This window comes from Elgaria multicarinata, chromosome 2 (genome assembly GCF_023053635.1).
Source record: "Elgaria multicarinata webbii isolate HBS135686 ecotype San Diego chromosome 2, rElgMul1.1.pri, whole genome shotgun sequence".
NCBI lineage: Eukaryota > Metazoa > Chordata > Lepidosauria > Squamata > Anguidae > Elgaria > Elgaria multicarinata.
Genome location: NC_086172.1, coordinates 86,255,287 through 86,280,682, shown reverse-complemented (window position 1 = coordinate 86,280,682; position 25,396 = coordinate 86,255,287). Strand labels below are relative to the sequence as shown.

Genomic DNA, 25,396 nt, shown 5'->3' with positions numbered 1-25,396 from the left:
TTGTGGGTGAAAGGGTAGCGTTCTATGGTGCTTTCACATATCAATATTAAGAACCTAATCTTATGTATGTTTACAGGGGGGAGGCATTAAGCCACAAAAAGCTGATATAAATAAGGTGCAGTCTGCATCTTGCCTTGTCATTCTGGGATTGGCAAGGATTGTCCTTACATGCAACACCCCCAACACACACATACTTCCCAGATGGATGATGCTCCTGTGTTCTCCCCCCACCTCACCTGTGGGCTGGAAAACAACTCATTGGTTCACTTTAAATTAAAGTGAAGTCAGCCGGGGCCCATGCCAAGAGGCAGAGGACGGGAAGTTAATGATTTCCATAGTCACAGGCCCTTTCTACACCTAAGGATTATCCCAGGCAAATGGAGGGATTGTCCCTACCTGCTCCCGGGATCCCCTGTGTGTCATTTGGATGCACAGGGATGATCCCGGGGCGATCCCAGGAAAAAAGGCAGGTGTAGAATAGGCCACAGTCAGTGAGGGATGCTTTACAAGGCAGGCACTCCTGCAGGCTTCTAAACTGAAGGCCTAACAGGCCAGGGTGCAGCCTGGCTGGGTCTGCCAGAAAGCTGCCCTCATTGCCCCTTCCAGCCCCGGTCCCTGTTCTACCCTCTGCATAGCAGCCATTCTCAACTCCCACCCCCAGTTTCATTTACTGCTCTCCCCTGGTTGGGTCTCACTCATCCATGTTGCAGGCAACAGGAGACTAGAGATCATGGGGAAGATGTACACAGCACAAGGTGCTGTTGCTGCTCTGATAATGGAATTACTTTGGCACAGAGGAACCTAGTCATGCTGCTGCCTGCTACTTCCTCATTGCCTTACAAGGCAGGCACTCTCCTGCAGCACCTCTTGAACTCAAGGGCATCTCCCATTCCTGTGCTTAATTTACTGACCTCCTGAGCCTTGCCCTTATGGCTGGAAACTGAAAGTACAGATAGACAGGGGCAGGGGCAGATGCAGCATGAGCAGCCATTGTTGCCGGTCTCAGAATGATGTCATGACTGGAATCTGGGGTGATGAGACAGTTGCACTCCCTCACCCCTATGAGTGGATGCCCTTGCATAGAACCCCAGGGTTCTGCACAGCACAGGTTTAGAGTCACAGTCCTGGATCTGTAATCATGGCAATATTCAGTTGCAATTTTTCTAAACAGCCAATCACATTTTTAATAAAGTGTTGTCATTTTTTCAATATACCATACATAGAAAGGGCATACTGGGTAAGAAATTATTATTATTATTATTATTATTATTATTATTATTATTATTATTATTATTGGAATGTCCAGTGTGGTCAGGTGATCAAGGAGTCACCATGCTTTCTCTATTGCAGACTTTCCCAACCCAACACACTCCAGGGGTGTTGGACTACAACTCCTATTATCCCCATCTGGCTGTGGATGATGGGAATTGTAGTCCAACATGCTGGGAGGGTGTTGGGCTGGGGAAGGCTGCTCTAATGAGTTCAAGGGCTGGCCAGCCCCAGCACACTTGGGGGGTAGGTGTGAGTCCCAGGGAAGGGGTGACACGATGGCCCACACACCACCAGCTTCCCAGCTCTCAGGGCCCTAAGGAGGTATTATCTCCTCTGCAGGACACCTGCAGTCTTTTTGCCTTCCTCCTCATGCACACTCTGTCTTGGACTAGACTCAAGAGAAGCTAGTGACAAGACCAGCAAAATCCTCTCAAGTATCAACTACCAAATAAATGAAAAAGGATAGTCCATTTGAATGACAGCTAATCTAATATTAACTTGAATGATTTAATTGATTTTGCTCTGTTCAACTCTGCATATAGTTATTTTTTTCCAAAATCCATATGCCACCAACTAGTCAACAACGGCTCTGTTGATGGCAACCAAACCATGCCACAGAACTCATAAATTCCATTAAGGTCACACATACACAAAAGCAAACACCATGCAACACCTGACTAAAACTAAAATTCAATTTGAAGTTCTTCATACAAATGGCTTGCAGAATCTCACCACTCAACAACAGATCCTTCTTCTGACAAACTGGTTAGGCAAGATATTTTCTGTTCATCTTGCTTTCCACTGAATAGAGAAGAGCAGATCCTTACCATAGAGTGTTGTTATGGACAAGGGCTATAACTCAATGGTAGAGCACATGTTTTGCACACTGCAAGTCCCAGGTTCTGTTGCTGAACCCTCCAGGTAGGGCCAGGAAATAATACTCCCTGAAACCCTGGAGAGCTGCTGCCAGTCAGTATCGACAAGATTGGGTTGGATGGATTAATCGTCTGATTCAGTATAAAGCAGCTTCCTATGCTCACAAATTCAAAAGGAGCTTCTCCTAATCTACTTCAGCTAGAGTTCATATAGAGTTCATTCTGTATGTTGGGCTCTAAATACATAAAAACACTGCACCATCTCCCTTCCCCACGAGGAACAACAGATTAGAAAACTTAGGAAAATATTAAACCTAGGTTGACCATATGAAAAGGACAGGGCAGGAAATTTCAGCAGGTGTCTTTTGTATAGATGGGGAACCTGGTGAAATTCCCTCCTCATTACAACAGTTAAAGCTGCAGGTGCCCTGCCCTCTTTTAAATCTGGTCACTCTAGTATAGCCCCTGCACCTTTAACTGTTGTGATGAAGAGGGAATTTCACCAGGTTCTCCATATATACAAATGACACCTGCTGAAATTCCCTTTTCTATGCAACTGTTAAAGATACAGGAGCCCTGTCCTCTTTTTCATATGGTCACCCTAATTAAACCAATATGTTATTAATATGACTGCATATTTGTTTTCTGTCCTCTCCTTCAGTATGATCCCTATTAATGGTACCTGTCAAATGCCTGAGCTCAACCAAAATAAAGAAGTGTCAGTTTTAGGTCTTTGGTGGGCTCTTGGGAAAGACCCACTCACAAGGCCCCTGAAAATATGAGGGGTGGCCAGCTCTTCATTTGAGGGAAGGCAAGCAATAGATAAAGGATGGACACTGCTTGGGCTTGCCTGGCTGCCCAGGGACAGGGAACAAGAGCTGGAATTACCACAGCATGGCAAAACACAAAGATTGCCATCTTAATTGCCCAGTGACAGAGCTGTCAGCAGCAGAGATGCAGGGAGCAAGCCGCTGTGATGAAGCACTAGGCCAGAAGGATTGGCCTGGTTGCCCTGGCAACCAGGATATGCCTCTAAAGCATGGGTGGGCAACTTGTGGCCATCCAGACGTTTTGGCCTACAACTCCCATCAGCCCTAGCCAGCATAGCCAATGGCAGGGGACAATGAGAGTTGTAGGCCAAAAGATCTGGAGGGCCACAAGTTGCCCATTCCTTGCTACAACAATGCAAGAATAGGGAGCTGTGTGGGAAGAGGAGGGAACATTTGTGTGTGGTTGGAAAGGCCACTCATAAAGGGCAGCAAAGCCAGGCACCAGCCAAAGGAAGGTTCCAGCTGAGGCAGATATCAACAGCCAGAAATGGTATCCCAGGAGATGGCTGACAAAGCCAACCAACAACCCCAGGCCTGCCTATAAAAGCATTAATAGCAGCTGAAGATTTGATTCTGCCTATTTGTCTGGGAGACCTCCTGGCATCTAGAACACTGCCGCTTGCAAACTAATATTGTTTTCCACATTTAAAAGGACACAAGCTATTCTGAAGTTACACAATATCTAATTGGGAGACGTAATCCATTAAACTGCTAATAACAGTAAACATTTCTGCCTTAAGCTGGTCTGGGAACTCAAAACAGTTTAGAGGGCCTGTTTTAACTCCATAATAAGCACCCCCACCCCAGAGAGCCTGATGTTCAGCTATATTAGCAAAGCTAATGTTACAGTGCCAATCCTAAGTAGGCCAACCTTACTAGAGGTCAGTATAGTGACAGTATTAAGTAAAATAAAGTGTTTTTTTAATTATTTCTGTCAAGGAGGTTTTTTGGGGGAGGGGGGAGCTTTGCAAGCCAGCAGGTATTACAGAATAGAGTGGTTGATGTATGATGGTTGAAGCTGCTAAAGAAACCAGAAATCGTTGATCTGGCATGCACAAGCATACAGCCAGTGCCAGCTCTGGGATTTTGAGGGCCCTTAGGCAAGAGACCCTCAATGGGCCCTCAAAATCTCCTCCACACTGCCATCGTCACCACTGCTGTTGCATTCCATCCTCTTTTCATCATTGTTACCACTTGCTTGCTTGACAGACAGAGAGCCAAGGAGCAAGTAGACAGTAGCATCTACTGCTCCTAGCCACCAACTCCATTTTCTGGGCCAGAGCAAGAAGCAGGTGAAGACGCAGGTTCCAGTGGTAAAGAGGAGAAGCAAGTCCAGGGGACTCCTGTCAGTGAGCCTCTGCTGGGATGTAGGCCCTCGGCAGGTCCCCAACCATGCTTATCCTTGACACCAGTCTTGCATGACATTAATTCCCAGTAAGCTAGAATTTTCCAGAATCCTGGTTTACCATTCCGTGGAAATGTGGCAACATTTCCACATCTGCACCAGGTTTTCCCTGCTTTTCCCTCATGGACATGGCTCTTTATATCATGTCATTCTGAATTCCCCTGAAATCCAGGAGTAGCTGGATGGACAGAGCGTAGGACTACTATCAGAAGAGAGGGCCTCCAAAGCTGTCTGCACACACAAACCAAACCCCCTTTAGATCACTGCCATTGTTGCCCTGTGCTCCAAGCGGAATCTTCTTCACAAAGGAGTTTGCACACCACACTGCTAGCAGCCAATGACTCCCTTTGAAACATCAACCAACAATGGTAGCCCATCATGTAACGAAGTTAATTCCTAGATTATTCTTACACAGTTGGCTCTAGCATTCTATACTTTGGCATACTTAATTGACATAATTGGTTTAATCATGGGAACTTACCGTATAAATCTTTTGCACTTAATTTGCAAGCTCCATCAGCTTTGCCCATGCTGCCACTGCAAAAGGAGAAAGCCATTGTCAAGACCAAGCTAGGATTTTTCTTTTACTTAATGTTTATTACAACAGCATTGTGAGAATAGCAGCTTAAGTGCTAGTGTTGGAAAGAGGCCAATAGAGTCCTGGGCAATTTTTAGATGCAAGGCCCTCCATCTGCTTCATACCATGAGATCACACATTTCTTTTCATGCCCCCTCCCATTTCTTCTTTCTGCCCTTCAAAAAGTAATTATGCCTGAGACTGGTCTACAAACCCTGATCACCACCACCAAAGGCCACCTGTTACTTTCAATTTATTTACCAGGACTTTCTGCCCATTCTTATATTCCTGATAATAGCAATACTAGTAACTTTAAAGCAGAATATGAGAATGAGTATAAATCATAAATATCTGAATATCTCAGGCTCCCTGTCTCTCATTAATTTTCCACAGTTATCTAGCTATTTAGTAGTTTGGGAGCTAGTGTCATAGAAGCATTAAAGGAAAGTCCCATTGCTCTTCAGGAATCATAATCTATATAGCATCCTAAATGAACATGTGTACTGTGGGACATGATATTTCTACAGCATCACCTCTCAGCCTCTGAAAATTATCATCTCTATATCACTTTAGAGCAGCCTTCTCCAACCTTGTGCCCTCCAGATGTGCTGGACTGAAACTCCCTTCATAAGAGCCCTGCTGGATCAGACTAAGGGTCCACCTAGTCCAGCACTCTGTTCACTCAGTGGCCAATCAGCTGTTGACCAGGGGCCAACAAAGCAGGACATGGTGCAACAGCACCCTCCCACCTATATTCCCCAGCAACTGGTGTACATAGGCTTACTGCCTCTTATACTGGAGGTAGCACAAACCTCTCACAACAAATAGCCATTGATAGCCTTCTCCTCCAGAAATTTATCCAACCCCCTTTTAAAGCCATCCAAATTGGTGGCCATCACTACATTTTGTGGTAGTGAATTCCATAGTTTAACCATGCACTGTGTGAAGCAGTACTTCCTTTTATATGTCCTAAATCTCCCACCAATCAGCTTCATGGGATGACCCTGGTTCTAGTATTATGAGAGAGGGGGAAATGTATTTCTATCCACTTTCTCTACACCATGCATAATTTTGTATGCCTCTATCATGACTCCTACCTTACTTGGTTTCCCCCACTAACCTAAACAATCCCAGCTCTTATAACCTTTACAGCACCATGTACATTGATGGTGCTATATAAATAAATAAATAAATAAATAAATAAATAAAATAATAATAATAATAATAATAATAATAATAATAATAATAATAATAATAATGGAGTTGCTCCAGCAACTGCCCAGGGAGCTTCGGCTATGGGGCGGTATATAAATTTAATAAATAAATAAACAAATAATAAATAAATAAAATCATTTAGTTGTCCCTTTCTGCATTTTTCCACCCCTACAAGTCCCTTTTTTAGTTGCATTTCTGCATTCCCCCCCAGCTCTACAATGTCCTTTTTCAGGACTGTAGATGGTATTCTAACTGTGGCCGCTGCATAGATTTGTATTCCCAGCCAGCATAGTCAAGCACTCCCTATTCAGTTCACACATGACTGTATGGCTCTGATCCTCCCCTACTGCTTTCTCTTTCACTAAAAGTTTGTTTGCTTTTGTTTAATCAGTTTCTTACTTTGCAGAGCCAGGATAGCTGCTTGTAGATCCTTTATTGCTCATACTGCTTCCAAGACATTCACCTGCAACAGATAGGCATGAGTTAGCTGAGAACTTACAATATGATTATTTATTTATTTATTTATTACATTTTTATACCGCCCAATAGCCGAAGCTGATCCTCTTATTTGCTTGGCTATTGAGTCCAGTTTTAACATTGCCTTTCATCCAACAAATATGATCCTGTCTTGACATCTTCTTTGCCCCAGGGTGGCTCCGAATTTGTGTGGTGTTGGTTAGATGATGCAGCTTCAGATTCAAAGCCACCCCAGGGCAAAGAGCTGAAGATGCACTGCTGAAAAGTTGGAGACTTGCCCCTTCTAGCCAAAGAGAAGGCAGCCAGGCTCTTCTGCCAGTCTGTCCTCGCTCTGAAACTGCTCTAGAGCCACTCCAGGGGTGTTCTTGGTGGATGGCGAGCAGAATGGACGCTGGAAAACCCCGCACTATCTTGCCACGGAGAGAAGAGTTTATTTTCTTCCACCAAGCTGCAACCACCTCCTCAGACAAATTATTCTCTTCCCCTGAGCCTCTTCCTCCTTCTCACCTAGGGCCTTCCTAGACCTGCCGGCTTACATCGGCAGGGAGGCGGGGCCGAGGCGCGCTAATGTTAGCGCGCCTCCCCCACGCTTCCAGACGGCGGAGCTGCAGGGAGGACGCAAGCCCTGCGGTGTCCGCCATTTTTTTGTTTGTTTGTTTAAAGGGGCCGCGGGTGGCCCGAAGACTCCGGGAAGGTAAGTGGCTTTTTTATTTTTTATTTTTAAACGGGGGGGGGGAAGGATGGGAGGGGGGGGTGGCATGGGGGGAGGGTGGGTGTGATCGCGCCGCCGCCGCCCGAGCAAGCAGCCGAGTGGCGCTTGCCCGGGCAATGCCCGGGATGGGGCGGCATTGCCCGGGCAAGCGCCGCTCGGCTGCTTGCTTGGGCGGCGAGAGGCGCTATCGCACCCGCCCTCCCCCCGTGCCACCCACCCTCCCATCCTTCGCCCTCCCCTCTCTTCCCCCCCCCCCGCCGATGGGCACAGCGCTCCTATGAGCGCTGTGCCAGGTCTGCGGCTTTTCGCGGCTCCTCGCGAGTAAGCGAGGAGCCGCGAAAAGCCGCGGAAGTCTCCACACTTCCCCCAGCCCTGGCCTGAGGCCGGAGCTGGAGTAAAAGCGCGCCATAAGCGACTTAGCTTATGGCGCGCTAGACCAGGCCTCACTGCGGCCTGCCGCCGGATTCCCATGTGCGTCATCTGGACGCACAGCAGGGAAACCGGGTTGGAAGGCGCGCTAAGGCCTGGTCTAGCAAGGCCCCAAGTCTCAGGAAAGGAGGGTGAGGGGGCAGATGATCACCATAAACCCCGCACTTGCTCCTAGTCATGAAGATTATCTGGCGCAACCTCGCAGGAGCGAAAGCACGAGGTTTGGGGGAAATGCGGCACCAACTCAGCGCCGTAAAGATAGCCCCCCAGTCAGTGGGTGCAACTGGCTAAATCCAGAAACATCCTTGGTCTTTTGGAAATATTCTTATGGGGCTGTTATCTGATTACTGGGGAAACGGGCATGCCTTGAAGCGCTGCTTCATCAGACTTTGGGATTTGAACCATTATTATTATTATTATTATTATTATTATTATTTATTTATATAGCACCATCAGTGTACATTAACCAAAGAGTAAGATGTGCCAGAATTACAGCTTGATGTTTCTTAAGAGCTCCAGACCTCCCCCTGATAGGAACTAATGGTTGCGGTGTTCAGACCGAGAATACCTGGGGCCAAACTACACAGCAAATTTAATGCAGAGGGGGAGCAGTTTGGGGTTGCTTGTGACACATGACATTATGGACAATCTGCAGCAATCCCACAGATTCCCTTGGGAAAAGGCGCATTTACACAGAGTACTTTTAGTCTGTTCCCCACCCCCTTGGGCTTGTCTATACGGCTTCTTTTACCCTGACCTAAATGCACATATTCACGTTTTAGGTTACATGACACAGCCATCCATTCGCCTCAGCACTGGGTTTTAACTGCAATAATGTGCATATTTGCATTCACGATTTACTGTGACTTTTAGATCAGGTCCAGGTTGCATCGCATTATGGCTGTGTGACTTTGGGGGAGTTATGTCAGATTTTGACATGTGGGTGGAGCTTTGAGAGTAGAATAACGTGATTGGCCCATTTCCCAATTTTGCACCAATGTGCTGCCTCCTTTGTTCGAGCTGATTTTAGTCTCTCTCTGGAGCTTCGCAGAGAAAGCTTCTTAATACAAATTCATTCATATATATATATATATATATTCCTTTCCCTCTGTAGCCTCATCCCCCACCCCCCGCTCCCAGTTTGTGGAGGCTGTTTCTTTGAATTTCCTTACAAGGAGCAATGGGAACAAAGCGGGAAACAGGCAGCCAGCCTCCTTCCTTTCCCTCTGTAGCCTCATCCCCCACCCCCTGCTCCCAGTTCGTGGAGGCTGTTTCTTTGAATTTCCTTACAAGGAGCAATGGGAACAAAGCGGGAAACAGGCAGCCAGCCTCCTTCCTTTCCCTCTGTAGCCTCATCCCCCACCCCCTGCTCCCAGTTCGTGGAGGCTGTTTATTTGAATTTCCTTACAGGGAGCAATGGGAACAAAGCGGGAAACAGGCAGCCAGCCTCCTTCCTTTCCCTCTGTAGCCTTGTCGTCATCGTTCCCCCTGCTCCCGCTCAGTTTGTGTGTTATATTAGTCTGCGGAGCTCTGCAGATAAGATTTATAGGTTTGTTGGCTTCTACTCTTTATCATCGTATATGGGATAATGCGATAATGCGCATGTGTGCATTAGTAACTCACTATAAAAAAAATCAGGAAATAAATCACTGTTGCTGCTGCAGCGTGATGCTCTTTACCTACATTCGAATCAATGAAAAATCGGGATTTTATTTAATGAGGAGCTATCCCACTGTCGTATAGATGGCCTTAATGCAGCTCCCATGCAGTTCAGCTGCTGTGTACCTTTTTCCTTGGGATTAAATCAGGCATTATGGGTGTGCCTAGGGGTGCATCTTTCACCTGTCTGTGACCTCGGTCAAGGGGTGGAGCCCTCCCTGTTTTCCCCCATTGTTGTGCTTCTCCAACATTTCGTGGTAGCCTGCGCAAACACAGGCAAAATTCTGTGCTTTGCCACTCACTGTAATTTATTCTTTCCTTTTCCACTCCTCTGAAGTACATTATTTGGGTTTAGCAGCATAATTATCTAAAATTGTGAAATCTCTAAGTCTCTAAATCACTAAACCTCCAAAATCATTAAATCGCAAAATCACTAATTCAGTATAGAAATAAAGTGCCATAGCACTAAATTGCTATAGAGCTAAATTGCTACAGTACTAAATTGCTATACCACTAAAGTTGCCATACAGCTAAATTGCTATAGCACTGACACCAAAGCAGCACCTGGGGCTTTTTCCTGCAGCTCCCTTCTCTGCTCTTTAATTGTACCTTGCACTTTTACTGTTAGGGGCCTAAAAACTCCTCCTACCTTATCTTTCCTGCTACCATTTTCAATGACAGTAGCAGAGTTGGTGGGACATAGGGAAACTTCCAGACAAAATGTTCTGCTCCTTTTTTCTGGATGCTAATACCTCTTATTTTCTTTCTCTGTGCAGGGAAAAGCAGGGGGTAGGGCAGGATCAAACTGCTTATATGTGCTTGATGATGTTCATTTCAACTGGTGGGACTCCACCCACCCTATCCCAAAGTAAGGTTGGTTTGGGAAGGGTACAATCCACTTTTTTCAGCTCAGTGTGCCACTGACGGACCACAGCCGATTTGAGGAAGAAGCGGAGAAAAGCTGAAAGCAATTTTCAATGCGTTTCTGTGAAGACGTGAAGGCAGTGAAGGCTGGTGGCACCAAAGTCAATGAGGATGTGAATCTGCTCCAGGTTCCAGTCAGAACCAGTTGGAACTCTAAAGGAGCTATCCAAGGTGCGGCTAGCCTCAGTATGAACAAGTTAGAAGCTGGAAGCACTTCACCTGCTATTACAGCATCCAAAATCAATTATGTATGTATGGTAGCATATAGGCACCCATCTCCTTCCTCTCTCTAGGCCTCCTGCTCAGTCGTTTCTCAAGCCTGGCTAAAGATCTTTCTGAGGATTCAAATGCATGAGTTCTTTGTCCTGTTTACAATAATTTTGAAAATAGCCTCTATGAAATACAATGGTCTTTTGAGGTAGGGAAGGGGTGTGTGTTAAACTAAACTGATTGGTGTACCTGAAGGGGAAAAAAGAAGGGAACTTGGAAACATGTTTTTATGATTTTTTAAGTAAATACCTTTAGCAGGACAAGATTTTCAATAAAACGATACCACATATCAACAAAAAGGAACAAGTTTATTTAAAGAAATAAAATTTACTTTGAGGCAACTTAAATCAGTCCAAGGCTTAAGTCCAAGGTCCCGCAGGGGTCAGTTTTGTCCCCCATGTTGTTTAACATTTACATGAAGCCGCTGGGTGTGGGTATCCAGAGCTTTGGAGTGTGCTGTCATCAGTATGCTGATGACACACAGCTCTATTTCTCCTTTTCATCTTCAGCAGGAGAGGCTGTGGATGTGTTGAACCGGTGCCTGGCTGCGACAATGGACTGGATGAGGGCTAATAAGCTGAAACTCAATCCAGACAAGACTGAGATGCTGTTAGTAGGTGATTCCGCTGTCAGGATTGGGGGTGTTCTACCTGTTCTGGATGGGATTGCACTCACCCTGAAGGAGCAGGTTCGTAGCTTGGGGATTCTTTTAGATTCATCATTGTCACTTGAGGCTCAGGTGAGCTCGGTGGCACGGAGTGCCTTTTACAAATTCCTGTTGGTGGCCCAGCTACACCCCTATCTGGACAGGGATAACCTGGCTTCAGTTGTCCATGCTTTGGTAACCTCCAAGTTAGATTACTGCAATGCACTCTATGTAGGGCTGCCTTTGAAGACGGTTCAGAAGCTGCAGCTCGTGCAAAATGCAGCGGCCAGATTGATTTCGGGAACCAGAAGGTTCGACCATATAACACCTGCTCTGGTCCGCTTGCACTGGCTGCCTGTATGTTTCCGAGCCCAATTCAAGGTGCTGGTTTTGACCGATAAAGCCTTACACGGCTTGGGACCACAATACCTGACGGAATCCTCTCCTGATGTGAATATACCCAGTCACTACGTTCAACATCTAAGGTCCTCCTCCGGGTGCCTACTCTGAGAGAGGCTCGGAGTGTGGCAATGAGGGACAGGGCCTTTACAATGGTGGCACCCAGACTGTGGAACAATCTCCCTGGCGAGGCTCGCCTGGCAGCAACGCTGCTATCTTTCTGGCGCCAGGTTAAGACTTTCCTCTTTGCCCAGGCATATGGCAGCACATCTTAACCACCCACATGTTTAGTTTTTTAATGCTTTTTAATGCTTTATGTGTCTGTGTTCTGTGTTTTAAAATTTTAACTTTTGTATACTTGTTTTTATCTCAATTTTAGAATTTCTGTAAAACGCCCAGAGAGCTCTGGCTATGGGGGCGGTATATAAGTGTAATAAATAAATGAATAAACCTCAGAGAAGAAAAACACTAATGTATATATGTGGTACAAAGGTGGTACAAAGGTTGTATGATAGCAGTATTGTTGCCCGCTGCTCTGCCACTATCACCATCATCCTCATCGCCACACTCTCTCTTTCTCTCTCTCACACACACATGCTTTAAAAATCTAGAAAACCTCTTTGAACAGAGAAGACAGCGATACAAAAGAAATTAATGTTTAAACCATGGTGAAATTAATTTTCCTATCCTACCAAATTCAACACCCTCGCCAGCCTAAATGGAGCAGAAAAGGACACATAGCTCTAATCTATAATTTATGCTAGGACCAGATGCAAAACTACCCACACCTGTGAGGCAACGCTTTGCTATTCTTAGAAGTAAGGTATGTTGGCTGCAACAAAGCAGCCCAGCTTCCTTTCTTTTTTACTTTTGAATTTTTTTATTCCATCCTGTAGTTTGCAGAAGCAGCAGAGTTGCCATTTCTGAAAAGCAAGGGATGTTGGCATTGCTATTACTACAAAACATGTTTACTTGGAAGCAGGGTGGATAAAAATCAATGATTTTTTAAAAAAATAAAAAAATTGATTTTTAAAAATTTAAATCGGACTTTTTTTATTTAAATCGGATTTTTTTTAATAAAATGCTTTTTGAGGAAAAATCTAACTAAATAAAGTTTTCTATTTAAGATACATTATAGTCCAAAGGTTATTCATCATGAAATAAGGATTAGTTTTTAATTATGTAGCATGAGGCTGTTTAAATTTTTTGGTAAATGTATTGCATTAATCCATTCACAATGTCATGCTCTTCCAGAGGTTTCTGTAAGATTATTTTACTCCTTCCAATAAAGTACAGCAGAAAAGTTGACCAAATATGAATGATTAACCTATTAAACTGGAGATAGTTCACCTCGCAATAATTTCATCATTATCTATCTGTGATGTGTTTCTAATAGTATAACCAAATCAGTATTTTTTTGATATAACTGTAAAACTAATCTGAAAAGTTGCTAACCTAAAAATTAAACCTTCATCTGGTTGTAAAAATTAAGATTATACCAGCAAGAATGAGTCTTTAGTAACTCTGTTGTGTAAAATATAGCGAGGAAGAGTGAACTTTTTTGGGTGGGGGGGAAGTGACATGATTAAATCGAGTCTTTCTGAGTAGTGATTTAAATCGTTATTTAAATCCACTCTGCTTGGAAGTCACGCCCATGGATTTTTCAATTTTGGGGGTTTAGGATAACAATCTCAAATTTAAAGCAGCATACAGGTTACTTTAAAAGTTGGCGCATGTACATAGGAATCCAAAATTATTATTTTCAGTCCGGTCCAAGATTAGAACTAAGAAAATTGGCATGGCTCTGCTTAGAATGTGAAACTGGCATCAATGCATTTGAACTTTCTCCTTCCCTTCCTCTCCCCTCCCCCCTATCCTTGGTACCTTGTTCAACTTTTGTTCAAAATTATTTGTTTGTACCCCTTCCTTCCTTTAAAGAGTTTTCCCAAAGCACTCCTACTGTACATCTATGCCTGGTATGGGGGGGGGGGATCCGCACCCGTTGCCCTTTCATTTTGCTGTGGGCAGGACAAGAGAGGGATCTTTTATTTCTTCCCTCTGATGGATGTATCCACCCTGCCCCCCACCACACCCTGTCTCCCTCTGCTTCATTGGTGGAACATCACTGGAACAACGTCTATGTCAGCAGAGCTTCATACTGGTTTGTGTGTTGATGTCCAGTGACATAAGTGCCACTCCATCTCCAGTGATGGAGTGGCACTTATTCCAGTTGCAACTGAGCCTCAGTCGGCTTTCCTGTGGAAAGCTTGGATTCCACCCATTGCCTCACAGTAACTTTATGAATAAGCTGAAAGCTAGGCCACAGAGTCAGTCTACAGAAGACTTTGTGGCTATTATATATTTTCATGATTGGCATGATCATAAATTTGGATGCTATGCTCCTGCTTCTTTTAACTAGTGTAAAGAAACATATCATATCCTTTCTGATATTACACAGGTTTAAAATGTTTGAATAATGAAACAGGAAATGTCACCAAATCAGGCCAATAGCCTGAAATCTTATGGAGAAAGGCCTAACGGTATACCAGGTGGGTAAGAGGCCATTGTAAATTGATGTGAAATAGAAAAAAAATGAAGTGTGATATATATTTATACCCATAAACAAATTGACATTAAGATCCTTCAAACCATTGGCATTAGATGGCCTCATTTGCACATAAGTAGCCATCATAGATTAATTTCCTCGCATGGCTTCTAGTTGCAGTGGCGGTAGCCATTTTGAATATTTGCGGGGGGGACCATAGGTTCTTGTTACATTCAAACCTGGTGAGCGTGGCTTGTTGGGGTGTTTGACAAGCCACCTGCACTCCTAAAACAGCCAACCAATTGGCACGCGCTGCAACCCATGGCTAATTAGCCCTGGTGGGCTGCAGTAATAATGTGAATCAGGTCATTGCCTCTTCAGTGTAGGTCCCATATTTCTGGCACTCTCTCCTGAATGAATTAAAGGTATGTTTAAAAGCTAACAAAGAGGGGGCCACATATACATTTTTGTTTCAATCTCTGTTTTACTAAAAGTGTTGTGCTTGGGTATTAAACTGCTGCTGTTTTTTAATTTTGTAATTGGATTATTTGGTATATATTTTAAAATACGTTTTTAATTATATTTGTAAGCTGCCTTGGGGAGCGGTGGCTTTGCTCTGAAAGGTGGTGTATAAATCTCTTAAATAAGGAAATAATACGCTAACAAAGCAAAACCCAAGATATGAGATTATGAGCTCCATCAGACAAGCGTTTTATTGCACCCTTGTTCCTGGGCACTCACAGATTTCCGTGGATCCCTTTCATGACATTGTCTGCCTCCCGCGCACCTCCCGCCCCTTCTAGCCTTCTCCACGCAACAAAAATACACCTTAGTAAGTCTGACTTATTTTTAAAGATGGAAGTTGCCGCTATCTTATGCTGTGTGCAGGAGAAGCAGCGGGATCAAAACGGCCCACTGAATGGGCCACGTGCACGTTGTTTACTTCAGGGACAAACATGCTGGTGGAGAAGCGACGGTAAGCCATCGCGGTTTTTCCCTGTGTGATGACTCTCTATGTAACCAATGTCCCCCCCCCCCACTCTAGTTACCAAGGTGTGTGACAGATAGGCGGGGGGGGGGGGGCAACAGGGAGAGCAGTAATCCAGGATCAAAGCATCCTCTTTCCCTTTAGGATATTTTCACTGTTTGGGTGTGTCTGCAAACACAATCACTGAGCTCAGTTCCCACCCAAAGCTCATTTGATTTGAATGCCAATTTGTTTAGGTAGATGAAGACTTTCTGTTTACAGTATTGCTGCATCATGGGAGTGCCAGCATTGTATCTCCTTTGCTTTCGCTTTATTCATTGCCAATGAATCTCCTGGCACCTGTCTTAGTCTGCTCTGTGGGTGTGATCAGTTTCTCCAAATTTCAGAAGAGGAGTGAGGATCTTTCAACTGGGTAACATGATTAAGACATTGTACATTAGTTACCTCCTTTACCTTTGTTACCTACTTCTATATGTCACTCTGAGCTGGTAATGAGAAGCCACCCATGGGCTGTTTTAGGGTTGTGAGTGGCTTGTCAACCCACCCTTGCCAGGTTAGTATGTAACAACAAGCTACGGTGCACCCTCACCTGAGCTTGAATATTCAAAATTGTTGCTGCTGTAACAAGAAGCCCTGCAGGGAAATTCCTCTATGGTAGCTTCTCCTTATGTGTGAACTGTGAAATTCATCCAGTTCTCAAGTTATCCCAGTCAGTTGTGGGGTATTGGAGAGGAAATTTGTGCCACACTTAGGACCACTTTACAGGCTACAGAATTCCTACACTGAAGTCTCTTCCATTATTCTTAGTCTTATTGGTGCAATATTCAACCCAGTGCCCTCCAGGTGTTTTGCACTATGACTCCCAGTAGTCCCAGGCAACACGTCCAATGATTAGGGATTATGGAGCTGTAGTCCAAAACATCAGGAGGGCACTGGGTTGAATGTTTTATTTCAGCTATGGTGGCCATTAAAGGAGTAGATCCACAGGTTGTCCACTTTCTCCTATACAGGCATCTCACACTTCCATCCGTCCAGCCTCCCGCTCTCTGTCCTGCCTAGAAAACAGATGCAAGAGATATCAGGCTGCCAAATGGAAAGGCTGACATGGGCACGCCACAAATCCAGGAACGGCTCTACATAAATCTGCATAGGTTTGGACTGCACAAAAGCATAAATAAAATGCAGATGCAGGCAGAAACCTGTATTCTATTTATTTTGTACACCGTATATTACTAGTGGGGTCCATGGATATAAAACCACAGAATAAAGACTACACACAGCTTTAACCTGCACAGTCAGTCAACAGTTTGTACAGCAGTCTCAGGCCAAGATTTTCTCTGCAATGCTGCTAAGTGATTGGTGCGGCTTCGAAGCGCAACATGTAGAGCCAAATTACATGTGACACTGGCAGACCTGTGTCTTTAACAGAGTGCCCTTCTTTACAGAGGACAGTCCTCTGTTTTGAAGGGCTATCCAGTCCAAGTCTGGTTTAAAGATAAAGAAGCATCGGAAGGAAGAGCTGGCGCTGAAGGCGCCCATCAGCAGCACCTGGAAAGCAGACTGAGCAAAGGACACAGGTCACCTGGACACAGTCCTCCACACTATGGTGAGATGTACTATATTTTAATTATAATAATAAAAATGTGCATCTACGCTTTTAAATTGGGACATACACATTTTATGCAAATCCATGCCCTCTTTTATCCCCTTTTTGGGTGATGTGTCCCCTTTTTTTAGTGATACATTTCCTCTTTTTTGGTGATGCAGAACTTGCTATCCTAGCAGGTGTCTATATGCTCTATTAACCCCGTAGTGGCTGTGCAGTGGCGCTGCATTGTTCACATGATGTAGCAGCCAAATTGGGCTTTCACCCCTGAAGCAGCGCTTTTTCGCGGTGTTGTTTTTCTACAACTTTTCAAATTGCTCTGATGCCACCACATTGTTTCTTTTGTCTATCTGTGGTGGCTTCAGTTTGGGGGTGTCCCTAGGAGCGGATCCCAGTGCAGGGTAATCCCAGGAACACAGGGCAAGAGGCAGGGGATGGGCTTGGCAAGCCAAATGGCCACCAGCGCCAAGCTTTTTCCTGGCTGGACAGCCCACACTCCCTCCTGCTGTCTAGCTTTCTCGATTCCACTTCGCAGCAGCCCCCAGTCCTTAAATGGGTCTGCCCCATTGTGTGTAAAATGGGGGTGGGAGTGACCTAAAGCAGAAAAGGATCATGTAGATTGGGTGGGGGCTGAATCTTCCCTCTGCCTGTCATTTTCCCCAAGCACAAACACACGTCTCTCGCCAGGGGCAGTGCTTTCCCCAGCTGGGCTGTAATACTGGAAATGATCTCATTTGGAAGAAACGCAGCTGGAGAAAGGGCTGCAAGGAGAGGGTACCACACTCCTTGGCCATGTATCCTTTGTGTGCGTTAAATCACACCTAATCTCCCACCTGATTGGGGCAGACCAGAGTTTGGGTCTGCTGTCATCACGTATGGTTCAGCCTTTAGAAAGCACCAAACATCCAACTGCAGAAAGCCGCAAGCTTTTATTGACATTGGTGAGGAACACCTAATTTCACTACTCTGTAAAAAGGGTGGTATTCATAATTCGGAGGGAGGCAGGAGCATTTCTGGAGGCCGTGCCAAAAAATAGGAACTTGGACATCATACAAGGAAAAAGGGTGGACCTTGTTACAAACTTGAAACCAGCACACCTTGTCCTTGACCATAAATTGCTCACATTTCAGACATTCAGCAGAAGACAAACATGAAGCTAAAAATAATGCAGCTCAAGAAGCTGAGAGACACCAGATACAGGTGGTCCAACGCCTTTGCGTTTCACTCCAATGAATGCGCAGGTTAGACCATGACAGGTGTGCTAGAGAAAGGCCAAGTGAAGGTGGAGGCATCACATGAATACAAAGAGATGGCAAACAACTATTTCATATGAAACACACTCTCAGGGCCTGCTGCTGCTGCTGCTCTCTCTGAAGTTTTGCTCCGCACTGACTCACCATTGGAAGAACCAGAAATACAACAGTACAAACTGTCTCGCTGGATCAGACCAAAGATCCATCTAACCCAGCATCTTGTTTGCAATAGCCCAGACTTCCCCAACCTGGTGCCCTCCAGATGTATTGGACTACAATTCCAATTGGACTAAGAGTAGTTGGGGATGGTGGAAGCTATAGTCTAACACATCTGGAGGGCAGGTTAGAGAACGCAGCAGCAGTCAGTCAGGAACTGGGCTGGCCTTAGGGATAGACAACTGGACAGTTGCTCTGGGCATTGAGCTGAAGGGGGTTCCGAGCTAAGCTCATTGGCTCAGTGTTTGACTCTACTGTCTGCAATGAGCTTGAGTGAAAAAAGCAGGAAGTGTCTTTAACCTTTTTCAGTATTCTACAGGTTGTTTGGATACCAGCTGTGAAAATGAACCCTTCAATTAGCTTTAAAGTATGCATTCTTTCTAACTGCCAGATTGATGCCATTGGTTTTAAATAAAAACACAGCTGCACTTTGCTAGGTTTTGTAATTCTGCACAGGCAGAGACAACTTGGCAACATTGCAGAAGGGATGAAAAGTGCTCCGTTCGCTATTTCGGCCTGGCCCAGCCCTGTCTGGGAAGCTCCAGTGTGGGATATCAAGGCAACTGCCCTTCCTTATTGTTTGTATTAGGTATTCAGAAACACATTGACTCTAAATGTGGACTTCCCACCTAGAATCATAAAACAGTAGAGTTGGAAGGGGCTTATAAAGCCATCGAGCCCATCCCCAATTGAAAAACTTTTAATGTATCTATCATTACTAATAATAGTGATTTGTGGTAGGGGTGTGCACGGACCCCCTGCTCCACCCCGCAGGCCGATCCGAAAATTTCGGATCGGCCCGCTCCGCTCCGCCCATAGTCCGCTCCTCTTCGCCACGGAGCTCCGGCTCCGAATCGGAGCTCCGCAGTGGAGGGGAGTGGCGCCAGGTAAGCCCCCCCTCCCTCCTCTCCCTTACCTGAAGAGACCAAGGGGGAGGGCGGCCTTATCTGCGTCCGTCCGCGGTCCCTCGGCTTCTTCAATTGAGCCCGTGGCTCAACCAGGAAGTCTGGGCCGCAAGTGCAGTCTAGACTTCCTGGTTGAGCTGCGGCTCAATTGAAGAAGCCGAGGGACCGCGGACGGACGAAAGTAAGGGAGAGGAGGGAGGGGGGGCGCCGTCGCGGCAGGGCCAAGTAAACCCCACTTACCTTTTCGGCGGAGCTCCGGATCGAGGCGAAGGATCCGCCTTCACCTCGATCCACTCCACAACGCTCCGCTGGCCCCCCAATCCTCTTTGCCTCCGCCTTAAAGGTAGGCGAAGCCCCCCGCTCTGCTCCTGCTTCTCCGGTTCGAGGAGAAGCAGAGCACATCCCTAGTTTGTGGGATTAATTTAAAGCTCTGTGACAGCAGCTTGATTCATATTAAACCTCTCTCCCTTTTCTCATGGATTGCTCCTAATATGCAATAAGCTACTTGTTGTCCTCAAATGTACCTTTTTGAGTCTCTGCAAGATGGAAGTAGAATTTGACCTTTGGCAAGTTGAGTAGAACCTAGCAGGTGCCAGTTGGTTATCTACAGGCTTTAAGTTGTTGGAGAGAACAAAGAAATATTCAAGATGGCAGTTTAAGAAGACTTTTGCTGATAGGCAACTGATTGTCCTTCAGCAAAACAGGGTGTTCCTGGATGCCAGTATTGCTCGTTGCTGCTTTGTTTTTCTTGTTAATGTGCAATTTTCTTTAAAATATATACTTGCCAATTTACGAATTTAATTGCTTTTTGCTGACATTTACCTATCCAGGAATTTAGAATGTAGTGCTTTATGACCTGGTTCACACATAATGCAAACCCATGGTTTGTTGCCCTACCCAGGATTTGTTTGGCAGACAACTGAATAAACTGTGTTTTTTCTCAATCCATGGATTATTTGCTTCACTCTTCCTTTGCCCACACCTTCCTGTATCCCAAATGCCTTTGCCGCACTGTAGTACTGGCATGTAGAGCAAGCAAGTGGGTTGTTGTTGTTTTACCACTCTTGCCCGCCACCCCTGGAGCCTAGTGAAACAACCCACAAACAACCCATGGTTCTGGGTTCATGTGTAGTGTGAACAAACGGAGTTCACAACCCAACAACCAACCAGGGGTTCCCTTTCCAGGTATTTGTGGTTAACAAACTATGGTTTGTTAGCATGGTTGAGTTCATATATCACAAGAAACCAGAATTCAACCCACCCCACCCCTTTTGGTATTATATAATTGTATTTATTTCGTGTAAGTTATACATGATTACACTTTGTAATTTTATATATATATATATATATATATATATATATCTTCTGTATATACAGTAGACTACAGTGGTTTAACTATATAAATTCTGTGTTTCTTGACATTTTGGGGGTTGTCTTTACTCAAAACTGTTGCCATTCTTTTGTTCTATTTCAGTGTATAAAAACACTATAGGAAAGGAGATAACTAGTATCTATACTTCTGTTGGAATCCGTTGAACAGATGATTGGTCCAAAAGAAGAATTTGGGGGGAAAGAGTAGGATTGGTTCTTCACACACACTCCCTCCTCACTATAAATAATTTTCCAAAGGGATGGCCACATTAGTTTGTGTTGCAACAAAAACAACAACTAAACAAAAGAATCTTGTGGCACATTAAAGACTAACAAATTTATTATGGCACAAGCTTTTAAGAAGTAGAGTTCATGTCATCTCATGCATAGGTATAAAGGGAACAGGAGGCAGGAGTCTAGCAAGTAAGCATACAAATACTACTATTTCTATGGTTTGGTCCAGTAATAAAGGTTTTGGCAATTGTTGGTTTAAAGCAGCCTTCCCTACCCTGTGCCCTCCAGGTACTTTCGAGTTCTCTTCCTATCAGCCCCAACCAGCATGGTCAGCGATCAGAAATGCACTGAAGGATGGTGAAAGAAGCCATTTTCACTGACTCCTTCATCCCTCTGCGGTCCCCTGAATAGCTGCTGCAGAGGATTGGGAGACTCTCTGAAACAGTGTAGAACACAGTAGAAAGGTGTGGCAGGAGGAAACAAGAATCTGTGAAAATCAATTACATCTCTCCCTTCCTTCTGTTGGATCTTGATCCCTTCCATGGCCCTGAGGAGCTGTACACAGAAGGGCAAGTCCAGATCCAACTGGCTACATGCTTTTAAAACCCTCCATGGTTAAGAATACTCTGTTGGCAAGGTCAAACTTGCAAGGGGAAAATCAACAGGAGCTGCAGGTTATTATCACCAGTTTGGAGAACCTGACCCTGCAAGGCTGAAGCTGAGTAGGCCAAAAAGCAGGTTCCTCCATATTGGCAGATATTTTTGGAAGCCAGAGAAAAAGTAAACAAATATGCTTCACATAAACGCTCACTGTAATCCTCTGGAATGAAAAGACTCTGTATAAGAAATGCCAGATTGGGACGGTGTGCAGTATGAGTCATTTTCTTCTAGTTGGAAAAAACAACTTCATGTTCCTCAGTCTGCCTGGGAATAACCCAGTAACGCTTTGGAAGGGATTTCATAATGTTTCCTTCACACCCAAAGCAATGCAGGTTTGCTTGTTTTGCTTTTTCGTTACCTCCCTCTGAAACTGTGGCTAGTGGCATCTGTCATTGTTGCTTTTGGCATATACAGACCTATCCCATGACACAGCCTTCCCCAACCTAGGACCCTACAAAATGCTACATTTGCATAGTGCTTCTCTCTTCTAACTCACCATTTTCTTCCACGTATTCTTCAGGTTCACACACATGACAAGATTCCTACATAGAAATCCTAAGGATCTGAAGTTTGCTGCTGCATGTGCATCCACTGAAATGCCACGAAGCAAGCCAAAGAAATAGGTATGCATGTGCAGCACAATCCTCAGCGTCTCCTCAAAAATAGGTCCCACCGTGTGGTTTGTTGATTCAAGCCCTACACAGGCATTCATAATGTAACTGTTTTATTAATATATATGCAGCAGGGTTTCTCCTAGTCCAAGGGAATGAGTGAAGGGGAGATATGGAAGCCCACGCTTAATACACTGTACCTGAATACAACACAAGGCTTTATGCCTAAATAAGCATGCTCAGGGTTGAAGACTTGGTGTTCTATATGCCATTCAATGTTGGGAAAACTGAGTCACAAGATGGTCTTTCCCATATATAAAGTATCACTAAAATACTTCACATATTCATACATCTTTTTATTTGAACCCCTGCTCACTCTTTTCTCGTGAAGTTCCTCAGCAGTCCAGATAGAAGAGGAGATGACATACATTTTAACTGGAAAAAGAGCAAAATCACTCGAATATGCAGACTTCAGAACCTTTGGGACATCTGCAGGCAGTAGACCAATCTCTTTCCTCTTCCCAAAACTATTTGCATTATTATAAAACTCCTGGTTTGTGCATAATGTTAGTCCATGGTATGGGTTGTTGAATTCTGGGTTGATGTAATGTATGAATGCTGCACACTAACAAACCATGATTTGTTAACCATAAACAATCCAGCAAGAGAACCCATGGTTTGTTGTTGGGTTGTGAACTCTGGATTATTTAAACCATGGGTTGTCATTATAGAACCATGGATAGTTTCACCAGGTAACAAAGGCAGCAGGCAAGAACAATAAAAACAAAACAAAAAACATCCATCTATATGCCAATACAACAGCACCACAAAGGCAATAAAATGAGAGCAACAGAGAATATTCCTGTACACATTCCTACCAATTTGTGGGCATCTTGCTAGTTATTCAACAAATGCACTGAGGCCAGCAAATTCCTGAATTTCTAATGCTCATCAAGCAAAATTAAACTTTCCTGGGATCTTTTGATACACCCTTACTGCACAATAGTAACTGACATATGACAGTTATTTTAATTGAATTAAAAAAGCCCTGGTGGCTCAGATGAATGGAAGCAAGGTGTTACCTTTTTAGTGGTAGGTAGCCATTTCACTATCTAATTAACTCTATAAGCATTAATTAAAACAGATATCCATACATACAGTTTGGTTTTCAAGTATCACTCCACCTATTATTAAAATATGATGCAACTACTATAAGTTTGCCATTAGCAGATAGCAAACATTAGTGAGCTCAGGTCTTTTTGTTGTTGTCACTAATTTGCTATCCGATTCCTGAAATTATATGTAAAGCTTCTAGCAGAGACTGTAGCCACAAGGTAAATGCATTGTGTCACTCTGCAAAGACAGAGCCCAGAAGCCATGACTGTGCATGCACAGGGCTATCACTGGCATGGTTTCAAAATGTGTTTTGGACTGTCCAAATTATTTAACCAAGATTTGCTGCTTGTGAAAATTAGTTTTGTAAGAACCACCTGTAATTCTTACTCTTTCAACACAATTGCTCATTTCTTAGGGCCAGGAAATTTATAACAGGAAAGATGCAACAATTCTCTTTCCCATCAACACTTTCAGATTGATTTGTTTCTAAAAGAATTTTGGTCACCTGCTACAAAGCCATATTAAAGTCTGGTGGTTGATATTCATATATATGTCATGAAAGCCAAGACAGAGAGTCTGAAGTAACTGGGTAAGTTTAGCCTTGAGAAGAGAAAATTGAGGCGGGATATGATCGTACTTTTCAAATAACTAAAGGGTTGTCACACAGAAGAGGTCTGCAACCTGTTCTCTGTCATCCAAGACTATAGGACATGAAATAACAGGCAGGAAAGGGATAGAGTACATGAAATGAAGACACACCCCTGAAACAGGCCTGTGATGACATTGGAGCCTCTGGGTTATTCTGTCATATTATGCACATAGACACTGGTCGCAACCAAGTCCTTTCTGTCAGTTTTATGTTCAGCTGTTATAATTTTAAATAAGGTTAAGTTTGTTCTTGTGAAAATGGAGTGGAATATCTATATGATTCACCAGCCCTATGCAGTTCAATCATTCTGCTTGGCTCCTCCTTTCAATGGGAATGGTTAAACAGGGATGCTCTGTCTGTGGTTTATTCAGCGTCACATCACAACTGGGAGCTGTGGCTTGTCTCCCTCAACAAGCCAGAGTTGCAAGCCAGCTTGTTATGGAAAAGACAAGCCAGAGTTCCCAGTTTGGACACCACAATAACCAAGCCAGGGATGGAGAGTCCCTGGCTTGTTTCCCCTCTCCCACTGGCCGAAGCAGCTTAGCAAGAATGAATGAGCCACACACACTAGTGTATTGGCTCCCTCACAGTAACCCAGAGTTGATTTTTTTCTAGATTGCCATTACATAAACCATCCCTCTAACAACAGACCAAATTCAAACATTACATTCTTGATCCTTCAATGATGCCTTGGAGAATTTGAAAGGAGCCATGGGTTCACATGATCTCATTTCCTCCTCCTTTCCCTCCTATTATGAGCCTCCTTTCTGATTTACATAATCATGGCTTGGCATGCTGTCCCAATCAGGCAAACTATGGTTAGCTTAAGATGGCATTACTTCCAGATCCTAGTTTGCAAAACCATTCCATCCATACTTTGGAGGAACATGTTAATGAGTGGACCTAAAGTAAAATGTGCCTGAGAACATTTCTACACCAGGCAAAAATCCCACAACTTTACTGGTGCTTTTGCTTCTGGATTCCTTGCGGGATTAGATCAGGTCCTTCCCACGTGTTTTTTCCCTTCTTTTTCCTCAGCAAGGTCTATATGTTTCATTATTAAGCCATCAGATGGTGCTGTTGTATGATTTGTGATAACCCGCCATGATGTCAGTACATTATGGAGTTAAAGCAGTTCATTGTGGGAGGAGGAAAAATGCCAGACTTTTGTCCTCACGAAAAACAGCACGATAAAGCTTGCAAAGTGTGGGAGGTGTCCTGGAGGAGGATGTATAGGGCCCACGAAATTCTGTGACTGACCAATCACGAGCGCATCATAAATGCCTCGTGTCGAAACAGCCTGAGTGAGCCAGGCAGATTCCACAATAAATTATTTGTCTAGAAGCAACCATAGTTAGCACTAACTATGGTTGGCCCGATATGTCAAAGCAAATTATGGTTACGTAAACCAGGAAAAAGAAGAGAACCTGTGCAGAAGAGGGGGCAGGGGAGGGGGAAAGGTAAGGGAGCATGATCCTGATTCTCCAGACCATGGTGTGGAAGGCTTGAATTCACTGTCTGACTCCAGCCATAGTGACCGAGGTACCCTTGC

At 44.4% G+C, this 25,396-nt stretch overlaps 1 protein-coding gene across 1 annotated transcript in view; it reads right to left on the bottom strand.

Moving 5' to 3' along the window:
* EPS8L2 (EPS8 signaling adaptor L2) overlaps nucleotides 1–25,396 on the bottom strand; it is a 110,634-nt gene that overhangs the window by 69,774 nt on the left and 15,464 nt on the right. The window contains exons 2-3 of the mRNA XM_063117080.1: nucleotides 6,574–6,637; nucleotides 4,864–4,919 (exon numbers count right to left, since the gene is read on the bottom strand). Of these exons, the coding sequence (XP_062973150.1) occupies nucleotides 4,864–4,919; nucleotides 6,574–6,617 (100 nt within the window). The 5' untranslated portion in view covers nucleotides 6,618–6,637. The remainder of the gene's footprint in view (nucleotides 1–4,863; nucleotides 4,920–6,573; nucleotides 6,638–25,396) is intronic.